Source organism: Tasmannia lanceolata, unplaced genomic scaffold, assembly GCF_043159265.1.
Source record: "Tasmannia lanceolata isolate RefF3 unplaced genomic scaffold, GAP_Taslan_0.1 ptg000002l, whole genome shotgun sequence".
In the NCBI taxonomy this organism is placed as follows: Eukaryota; Viridiplantae; Streptophyta; class Magnoliopsida; order Canellales; family Winteraceae; genus Tasmannia; species Tasmannia lanceolata.
The window spans coordinates 16,296,509-16,307,182 of NW_027518679.1; the positions used below are offsets into that span (position 1 = coordinate 16,296,509).

General features: G+C 41.7%; 2 protein-coding genes across 2 annotated transcripts; both read right to left on the reverse strand.

Annotated features, from left to right (window-relative positions):
* Positions 1–630: 630 nt before the first annotated feature.
* Positions 631–1,383, reverse strand: LOC143888620 (uncharacterized). Its single transcript, XM_077393061.1, has one exon. The coding sequence runs from the start codon at positions 1,381–1,383 to the stop codon at positions 631–633; it is 753 nt and encodes a 250-aa protein (XP_077249176.1).
* A 5,302-nt stretch (positions 1,384–6,685) lies between these two features.
* On the reverse strand, positions 6,686–9,663 carry LOC143879446 (myb-related protein 308-like). The gene is made up of 3 exons (XM_077381868.1): positions 9,438–9,663; positions 8,623–8,752; positions 6,686–7,254 (listed from the first exon to the last, which is right to left on the reverse strand). Exons 1-3 carry the CDS (start codon positions 9,568–9,570, stop codon positions 6,717–6,719), a joined length of 801 nt encoding a protein of 266 aa, XP_077237983.1. The 5' UTR covers positions 9,571–9,663; the 3' UTR covers positions 6,686–6,716.
* Positions 9,664–10,674: the final 1,011 nt, after the last annotated feature.

The window sequence follows — 10,674 nt, forward strand, 5'->3', positions numbered from 1 at the left end:
AGATGGATAAAATGAGACATAGCAGTTAAGATATTTAGTGAGCTGACTGACTGAAAGTAAGTTAAAGGGAGACTGGGGAACACAAAGCACAGAGGAGAGGGTAAGACCAGGGTAGGGAGAGGTACTCCCTGTACCAGAAATGGGAGTAGTACGGCCATCAGCGAGGGTCATAGACTGAGAGGAAAGAGGGTGAAAAGACCTGAGTGATGATAGAGTACCTGTCACATGGTTCGAGGCTCCCGAATCAATGATCCAGGAGCTCGAGCTACTGAGAAGAGAGGCAGGAGTGCTACCTGGCTGTGCAAAGCCAGCACTGGGAGGATAGGCGGCCAAGCGTAGGCGCTGGAGCTCATCATAGTCGGCCTGAGTGAAAGACGGTACAACTGGGCTGGAGCCGGAGGAAGATGCTCGAGGATCAGAGTCGTCTAGAGTAGAAAGGTGCGCTGATCGCTCGAACTGAGATGGCGGCGGGGGACGACGCTCAGGATGTAGCACATAACAGGTCTCATCACGGTGGCCCTCGCGCCGGCAATGTGTACAATATGGACGAGGTCGGCCACCATATCCCTTGCCACTAGAGAAATCTGTACCCATGGTACGTCCGCCACGGCTAGAGTCACGGCCACGGCCTCAGCCAAACATCCCACCACCACGGGCAGGACGATCTCCTACTGCATATGCCGCGGTAGCATGCCCATAAAAAACAGCAGGAGTAAGAGAGGCTCCACCTAGACACTGTTGTGCCCGCTGATAGACCTCCTCGAGGGAAGGCATAGTGCCAGAACCATAAATCTGCTGGCGAAAAAACATAAACTCGGGGCCCAAGGTCTCGAGAAACTGAACAACTCGAAGCTGATCCCGCTGCCGAGCGGCGACGGCTAAGTCTGTCGTCAAGGGCAGAAAAATGTCAAGCTGCTGACAGTGAGAGACGAACTGACCATAGTATGTAGAAAGAGGGGTGTCACCACGCCGAAGATGCATCCACGCAGAATATGTGGCACTAATACGGGAGAGGTTACCAACGCCTGAAAATATAACCGCAGTATGATCCCAAATCCTCTTTGCAGTCGGAAGCTGCATCATAGTCCCTGAAATCTGTGGGATTATACTCTGCCAGAGTAAACTACGGATATGAGCATCATCCGTTTCCCACTGCTCATAAGTGGGATCCAAAGCCGCAGGAGGGTCACGACGTATGGTGTAGACCTTCCTTTTGTCAATGAGATAAACTTCCACCGCCACTTTCCAATTCATGTAATTAGAACTATCAAGCTTGACCGTGATCATCGGGAGGAAGGAGGCATCACCCGATGAATGGAAAATAGGGGTAGAAGAAGAAGAGGTTTGCCCGAGAGAGGGATTGTCTACAATAGGAGGATCCATAAAAGGAACGAAGGCAAAATAGACAACACACGACGTCAAAGTAAGGGACAAGAGAAATGAGAAGGCCTCTAGGGCATAAAGAGACCACTATGTGTGGTGAGAGAATATGGCGCGACTCCGACGAAGGAGAGGAGAAAAAAAAGACATAATAGGGCCTCTAGGGCATAAATGGAGAAGATGAAAGGTCGGAGTCGCGGAGCGAAGAAGAAAAGAGGGGCGGAAGAAATTTAGACCATAGAGAGAAAGAGGGTTAGAACTTAGGGTGGGAGGGTTAGGGATTTAAGGTTTCATGAGGGATAGGAAATGGGATTAGTAGGGAAAAATGAGGGTTTTAATGAAGGAAAGGAAGGGAGGGGTGAAAATGGGAAGAAAGAGGAAGAGATTGGGGTGGAAGAGAGAGAGAGCGAGGGAGGAGGAGGAGGAGCAGGGGTGGAAAAAAAAAAAAATTGGCTGGGGCGAGTGGGAAGGGTGGACGAGAAGAAGGAGAAAAAGGAGGAGCGTGATGGAGGGAGGGAGGAGAGAAGAAGGAGAAGGGGAGCTTCTCCAATGGTCCCTAGGGCACAAAAACCCCTAGGGCTCTGATACCATGTTGAGAGGAGAAGAGATTAGAGAGAAAAGGAAGAAGTTAGGGTTTACGCCCCCTTACTTTAGTATTTATATATAAAGAGAACATACAAAGACCACTATGCCCTTAGGCTATGCAATACACCTTCTAACAATGACCAATCAGCGGAAAGGCCTGAAATCTCTTTTCATGCCATTACCGGGGCTCGCGCACCAGAAACAATGCGAGTTAGTGGTAGCCTTGGACATGTAGCTGTAACGGTTTTGATTGATTCTGGTAGTACTCACAATTTGTGAGTGAGAAGCTAGCCAAGAAGGTGGGATTGCAACCTATTTTAGGTGGTTGATTTGAGGTTGTAGTGGCGTCTGGCGAGAAGTTAGCAAGCCCAGGTAAATGTACCAATGTCCAACTTAATCTTCAAGGAGTTCCTGTTTATGTTGATTTTTATTTATTACCACTTGAAGGCTATGATGTGGTTTTAGGGACTCAGTGGCTACGTACACTGGGACATATTGTCTGGGATTTTTCTAAATTACAGATGAAATTTCATGTTAATGTTAAATAAGTGGTGATACAAGGGTTATCTATTCCTGGGAATAAAATTGTTAGTGACCTTCATATGGAGCGTGTGGTTAGGAAGAAAAAAGAAGGAGCTTTGTTGCAACTGTACTCCCTGGGGACCCCACAAGAACAGCCGGCTAACTCATCCATCCATTCGCAAGTGCAAGGACTTCTTGAGAAGTACAAGGAGGTGTTGGCAGAGCCTAAGGGTCTTCCCCCACAACGTGCGCAAGACCACAAGATTCCACTCCTGCAAGGGCACGGACCAGTTTGTGTTCCACCATATAGGTATCCACATTACCAAAAGTCAGAAATTGAAAAGATCGTGACCGAGTTGCTATCAACTGGGGTGATACGTCCCAGCAATAGTCCTTATTCATCTGCAGTTCTTTTGGTCAAGAAACATGACGGCTCATGGAGGATGTGTGTTGACTACAGGGCTTTGAATAAAATCAAAATCAAGGATGAGTTTCCTATTCCTGTGATTGATGAGCTCTTAGATGAGTTGAATGGTGCACGATTTTTTTCAAAGCTAGATCTACGCTCTGGCTACCATCAAGTTAGGGTGCATCCCGCTGACATCAGTAAGACGGCCTGTAGAACTCATCAAGGCCATTATGAATTTTTGGTGATGCCTTTTGGTCTCACACCCTCGATGTTTCAAGCTCTCATGAATGAGGTATTTAAAAATCATTTGAGACAATTTATTCTTGTGTTTTTTGATGATATTTTAGTTTATAGCAAATCGTGGCTCGAACATGTCCGACATTTGGAAAGTACTTTTTCTCTCCTGAAGACTCACCAATTGTTTGTAAAGCTTGAAAAATGTCAGTTTGGCCAAGGGGAAGTTAAGTACCTAGGCCACATCATCTCTCATGCTGGTGTTGCCGTAGACCCTGACAAAATAGCATCTATGGCGGGCTGGCCGAAGCCCCAATCACCTAAAGCCTTGCGTGGTTTTCTTGGGTTGACTGGCTATTACCGAAAATTTATCAAGGATTTTGGTAAAATAACCGGCCCTCTCACGGAGATGCTTAAGAAGGATTCCTTCTTGTGGAGCCCTCTTGCCGAGGCAGCATTCCAGCGGCTCAAGGAGGAGATGACATGTGCACCAGTGCTTGCTCTTCCTGATTTTACAAAAGCTTTTATAGTGGAGTGTGATGCATCAGGTTCAGGAGTGGGGGCCATTTTGATGCAAGAAAGGCCAATTGCTCTTTTTAGTCATGCCCTTCAAGGAAAACATCTCTTGCTTTCAACATATGAGAAAGAGATATTGGCACTTGTTCTTGCTGTTAAAAAATGGAGACCTTATCTTTTGGGAAGGCAATTCATGGTACGGACTGATCAACAAAGCCTCAAACATTTGTGGACCCAGAAGATCTCCACGTCTGAACAACAAAGATGGCTTTATAAACTGATGGGATTTGATTTTATCATTGGATATAAGAAGGGGAAAAGAAAACATAGTTGCTGATTCACTTTCTAGAAGAGACGAAAAAAGTGAAGGTACAGGAGAATTGGTAGCTCTATCTCATCCTATACCAAATTGGTTGGAGGCAATTAAAGAAGAAATACAAACAAATCCCACTCTAAAGAAGCTAGTGCAGTTGGTAGTGGATGGAGAAGCCGTGGGTCCATGAAAATTTCAAGATGGGATTATATTCTTTAAAGAAAAAATTTATTTGGCCAAGGATTCTCAGCTAGTTGAAGATATTATCAGTCAATTTCATGGCAGCCCACATGAAGGACTTGCCAAATCTCTCCATAGAATCCGGTCAACTTTTTATTGGGAGGGCATGCGACAACAAATCAAGAAGTTTATCAAGGATTGTGACACGTGCCAGGATCACAAAGTGGAACATCTCTCCCCAGCTGGTCTTCTACAACCATTACCAGTGCCAACCCAGGTATGGGAAGACATTGAGATGGATTTTATTGATGGCTTGCCTATTTCGAAAGGAAAATCTACTATATTTGTTGTTGTAGGTCGATTATCATAATACGCACATTTTACTTACATATCTCATCCATATACGGCCGTAGGAGTTGCTCTGGTCTTCTTTGATCAAATATTTCGATTGCATGGCATGCCCATATCCATAGTATGTGATAGGGATCCGGCCTTTATAAGCATCTTTTGGCAAGAGTTGTTCCGATTGAACGGCACAAGTTTTAATTTTAGTTCAGCTTATCATCCTCAAACGGATGGTCAAAGTGAAGTGGTGAATCGAACGGTTGAGATGTACCTTTGTTGCTTTACAAGTTCTCAACCCAAGAATTGGGCCAAGTGGGCCGAATTTTGTTACAACACCAGTTGGCATTCAACCATTGGAAGGACACCGTTTGAAGTGGTGTATGGACGGAACCCTCCTAAGCTCTTGGCTTATGTACCTGGAGCAGCTAAGGTGGCTGCTGCTGAACAAGAATTATTGAATAGGGATGAGATTGTCAGGGAATTGAGAGAGAAAATCAGGAGGCACAAGCAAGGATGAAGCGTATCTATGACTCTAAGCATAGAGAGAGGGAGTTTTCTGTTGGTGATTGGGTACATTTGAAGCTACAACCATATAGGCAAGTCTCTGTCTATGAGGACGAATCAGAAGCTCTCTCCCAAGTATTTTGGGCCATTTAAGGTTTTGCAACGAATCGGAGCTGTCGCTTACAAGTTGGAGTTGCCGACGGATTCTCGCCGGTCTTCCATGTCTCACTCCTAAAGAAGCATATTGGAACAAAGGTAAATGTTCAACATCAACTCCCATCAGTGACAGAAGAGGATGAGAAGCTACTGCCAAGACCTCAATCCAATCTGGACCGACGAGTGCAACGAAGAAAGAAAGAAGTTCTAATCTATTGGCAAGGACTCTCGCCGGCTGATGTAACTTGGGAGGGTTCTGATTTTATCAAAAATCAATTTCCGGATCTTGACCTTGAGGACAAGGGCGAAATTTAAGAGGGGAGGATTGTTACGAGATCTCATTAAGGAGAAAAAAGAGTAATTAGAAACTTGCTGCTGGTTATGTTTATTAAGTTAGTAGTATTGTTATTTTAGAAACTTACTGTTTGGTATGTTTAATAAATTAGTAGTATTGCTAATATAGGATTCTAAAGTTAGAAGGATTCTAAAGTGAGTTGTTAGGCTAGGTTTAGACATATGTGATATTTGGAAAGTGAAGGTGTGTATGCATGTTTATTTTAGAAGCAACGGAATAAGAAAAAAAAGCATCTTGACAGCCAATTCTTTCACAACCGTGTGAATCTCTCGGAGGCATTGGGCTCCCTCGAAGCAGCCCTAAACTCATCTTCCCTTTTCTCCCTATTTCCTTGATTTTCAAGATAGGAAAGGTACGCATAGCTAGGCCGTACCACCTTGTTCGTTTGAGATTATCCCAACCCAGTGTGATTCCAAAACCAATTATTGGACTCAAAATGAAACATAAATTTGAGTCCAATAATTGGTTTTGGACTCACAATCGATTGGCATAATCTTAAACGAACAGGGCCCAAGTCTTTTGTAAAGATGATTGCTTTTGTCAGTTCAAACTTCTGACTTTCAATTCAAATTTTCATGGTGCAGTTCGGTGTTTGCTTAGAAATCATTGGTGAATGTTGAATAGACACAATTAATTGTTCTTTAGAAAGAGGAAAAGGAAGAACTTATATAGTGTATTCATGCTTCTTGAAGGAGACCGGTCATTTTCTGATTTCTCGCCCATCTTTCCATCGAGCGAGAGAGGGGTCCTGTCTTTAGGTTTTAGAAATCTCGGGATGGGGGAGAGATTTCGAAAACCTGGATTTCTTACTTAAAATCTAGAATAATGGATTGAAAAATCCAGAATTTTACACTGCTTTCAAACTAAAACCTGGATTCTAAAATCCATGTATCCAAATAGCCCCTTCACCAAAAATCTGTTCAAGGAATAGTTGCCCTAAGGCGCTGTTTGAATTTCAGGAATTTTCTGGAAAAGTTTGGAGAGCAAAAATGTGTAAAAGGACTCAGTTTACTCCAGCCTCAGTTTACTCGGGCTCTTCTCTCCCCACTGATGTGAATCTGAAATCTTATATTTTGAATACAATTACCTATCATAAAAAAAAAAAAAAAAAAAAAAAAAAATAAAAAAAAAAAAAAAATATATATATATATATATATATATATATATATATATATATATAGTCCTATTTTCTCATTGGATAACTATAAAAGGTATTATCAATACAAAGAGAGGTCAGAATCCATTGGTCTGTAATATCTGAGAAAGTTGGAGCTGGGTATTCTCTGGCAAGTGCAAGACTCATTGCTCTGAAAACCTAAATGGCAACACAAACAAATGGCTGTAGTGAAGAGCTGAGATGTTATTGCTGTTTTCTTCTTAGATTTGCCTGAATTTTCGGATAGAGGCTCAGATTGGAATGGGAGGCTTATGGAGAGATCGAGATTGATTTCTGGATAGATTTGTTCGTCTTTGCTCGTGTCTCTGCTGTTTGCCTCTTCCACAGAATCAACCGGCTTTCTGTTGGTGGTGGTAGTGGAGTTATTTGGCAATGAGAAAGCTAAGATTTCTGGTTCGGGCGTTGTTGAGATTACTTGTGGGGAAGAATTCAAACTAGGGGAAAAGGACTCGCCCATGGGGCGATTGGTATAAGGGTTGAGCCCTCGGCTAAGAAGCTTTCGTTTGATGTGGGTGTTCCAGTAGTTCTTGATCTCGTTGTCTGTTCTTCCAGGCAACCTTCCGGCTATTAGAGACCATCTAAAGCACAAAAAATGCAAAATTTAATGTGAAAACAACCAGATACGCCAAAAGCTTAAGCTATTAGAGTTGTGTTATTTAATCATTTATATTTCAACACTCCCCCTCATGTGTGGCCCCTGTTTTTGGGTTCGTCGTACATGTGGCTTCTTAAAATTTATTTCGCGGTTTACTATTAAAAGAGAGAACAGCCTGAATTAAATGAATAAGACAAAATCCGCTAAAAAGTGAGTCGCTAAAAAGTGAGTCCGGTGTGGCTGTTCTCTTTGCAAAAGTGAGCCACAAAATGGCTTTCCAAAGGCTCTGTTTGGTTAGATGAGATTTTAGTGGAAGTAGTAGTCAACAAGGAGATGACAAGGGTGGGATATGTGTAGACTTGTCTGAGAAGATTAGAGGGAATTTTGGGGAATTTTGGTAGTGTGTTTGGTTAGATGTCAAAGCATGTGGGAGAATGGAGGGGTGTCATTAACAAAATAAATAGTAGAAGAGAGAAAAAGAGAGAAAAAAGTAATGATTACACATGGCATTTCATATTCTACTCTTCTTCCCTCTAAAATTTACCAAAAACAAGGTTTGGCATTGGAAAAGTAGGGGAGGGGACAATCCCGCCACATAGGCACCACCTAAGCCAAAAGCTAATAATTATGTCTCTTCCATGTCTAGAAGTCCAATGGGATTTGAGCTAAAAAATGACAACCAAACAACATTTGGTATTTCATATTCCTAGAAATGCTCAGCCGTCTTCCCTACTTTTTGCAACCAAACAGAAAGGGAATTGCTAGGCCATTTCGTGGAAAGCTATTCCAAAGCTCATTTTTGAAGGAGAGAACAGCCACCTAAATTAAATGATAAGACAAAATCTGCTGAAGGCTTTTCTCTCCTGCCAAAGCGAGCGGCCAAATGACTCCGCCGAAATTTCCTAGGAGATCTACAATGTGCCGCAAGTGTACTAATCATGATTGATTGTGCAAACTAAATTACAGATACAAATTGAGTTTGGCTAGGTTAAATCTAGGAAACAGTGTTGCGTAAGTCCCTTGCATAATTGTAAGGCTCCAACTACCTCCAATACGCCACATCTACAATGTGCCTATAAGCAAGATTCAAGGTTAAAGAATTTGGCCCTGTGAAAGTTTTTTCTGACAATGTGGCTATAAAAATTGGACATAGTGTTGCTTAAGTTCCTTGCATGATTGTAGGTCCCAACTACCGTCAATAGGAGACTTCAACAATGCGCCTAAGATTCAAGTTCTAAGAATTAGGCTAGGTGAAAGCTTTTTCTCTAACAAGAGTGATTTGGAATATATTGGCTCTTCTCATGACGGAAAAGTTTTTTGTAAGGAAGTGCAGAAGAAGAGCAAAGCTTACTTGTTTCCAAGTAAGCTGTGGAGTTTGATGATGAGCTCGTCTTCCTCATTAGTGAAATTGCCTCTTTTGAGATCAGGCCGGAGGTAGTTTATCCATCTTAGCCTGCAACTCTTGCCACATCGAAGCAAGCCTAGAAAACAATAGAGAGAGAACAAAAAATAAGAAATAAACCACAGAGGTTTTAGTCTTCTAAATCAAGTATGACACAAATAGGTGTGATAAAATAAGCAATAACCCACAACCATTGAGATAGAAAAACATAAGTACTATCTTAAAGCTGTTGGGATACGAAAAAAAACCCACAAAGGATTGACACAAATAAGACTAAAAAAGGTGTCAGAATCTCTGCTATAGGAGAAAGGGAAAGAGATGGAAAAATATAAGTACTAAAATCAGATGTGATGAGAAAAAACCCAGCAAAGGATTGACACCAATAGGACTAAGATAAAGGTTTGAGATTGTCTGATATTTGAGAAGGAAAAAGAGATAAAAAAAAATTTAAGTACAAAAATCTGATGATACAAGGAAAAACCCACAAACGATTGACACCAATAAGACCAAAAAAGGTCCCTGTCTCCCTGACATAGGAGAATGGAAAAGAGGTGGAAAAATATAAGGACTAAAATCTGATGAGATAAGAAAAAACCCACAAAGGATTGACACCAATAAGACGAAAAAAAAAGATGTTAGAGATGGAAAAATATTAGTACTAAAATCTGATAAGATAAGGAAAAATCCACAAAGGATTGAAACCAGTGAGACTCAAAAATGTGTTAGAACATCTCTGATATAGGAGAAGTGAGAAGAGATGAAACCTGCAGCTTTGGGGAGAGATCTCCAACAGCCTTCTCCATGAGCTCTAATGTAGGAAATGAGGCGCTGGTCTTCCTCTTTAGTCCAGGCACCTTTGTTGGTGTGGGTTTTCTCACAGCAAGGAGAACGGCCCATTTGGGTAGCTGTGATTTCTACAAAGAGAAGAAGAAGAAGAAGAGAGAGATGGGTTTTTGGTTCGGTTGTGTTTGGTTTTGGTTGATTGTTGTTGTGGGGAGTTAATTGAAAGAGTGAAAGAAGGAGAGGTATTTATACGTGAATGGATTAAGTGGGAAGACCAATTGACTCGATCTTTTTGACCGAGTTGGTGAGAAAGACAAGTAGTTACAAAGATGGGGCCGGATTTGGTAGGTGGGGCTACTTTTAGGTTTGGAAGGTATTCTATTTATATTGGGAAATGATATTTTCACCCCCTCTGCCGTACTCATTCGCCACCTGTTAACGTGATTTGACATGAAAAAGCTTTAAAGTTGCCCACTGTTCACATCATCAGGGGGCGAAGGCGTACTGCAGAGGGGTGACAATATCATCTCTCTTTATATTTTGTCTTTTCTTTTTGCCCCCACCAACTTTGTTTTATAGTGCCCTCACTGTACCCCTTTTAAGGTTTCTAGAAACAAGCGTAGGAGAGAGAGAACCTGTTAGTTTGGTGACCCACCTTCCCCTCTTATCATGGAGCCAGTGGGACTTTTTTTATTTTTTTTATTTTCTGGCACTCCTTATATAATGAAGAGAGAGAAATAGATTAAATAATGTCTAAAGCATGAGATATGGAGTTAAAATACTCACTAGGAGATTTTTAGCAAATATTGGACAATAATTTGAGATGGGAAAAGATATTTTCACCCCCTTTTGTTTGTCTTTTCCTGAAATTAAAGTTAGTTTCAGGGAATTACAAACAAAAAGGAGTAGAAATGCTAAGATATGGTTGGAAATATCATTTTCAATTTCAGAAATGTTTTCGAGGCATTGATATCACATGCCTTTCTTTTGATTGATACACCCCTCTACCTAACTTATTCTTTCGTTGCGTGTTACAATCCCCACTTGTTTTCGTAATGCTCATACAGCCAATGAAAAAACAAGTTAACCAAATAAGAGTACTTAATGAAGACTAATGGTTAAGTAGGGCCTGATCTCATTGCAATACAATGAGGTATTGCACATGGGCTTTCGTCGATCTAAGCCGTCCATTTAACAGGCACAACGTTGGATCCAAAG

Excerpts from the sequence above, each read along its gene's own strand:
- LOC143888620 (XM_077393061.1), bottom strand. The coding sequence starts at position 1,383 with ATGGATCCTCCTATTGTAGACAATCCCTCTCTCGGGCAAACCTCTTCT.
- LOC143879446 (XM_077381868.1), bottom strand. The coding sequence starts at position 9,570 with ATGGGCCGTTCTCCTTGCTGTGAGAAAACCCACACCAACAAAGGTGCC. Across the intron at positions 8,753-9,437 it reads ATCTCTCCCCAAAGCTGCAG|GCTTGCTTCGATGTGGCAAG; the intron begins GTTTCATCTCTT and ends ATTGTTTTCTAG. Across the intron at positions 7,255-8,622 it reads CACAGCTTACTTGGAAACAA|ATGGTCTCTAATAGCCGGAA; the intron begins GTAAGCTTTGCT and ends TTTGTGCTTTAG.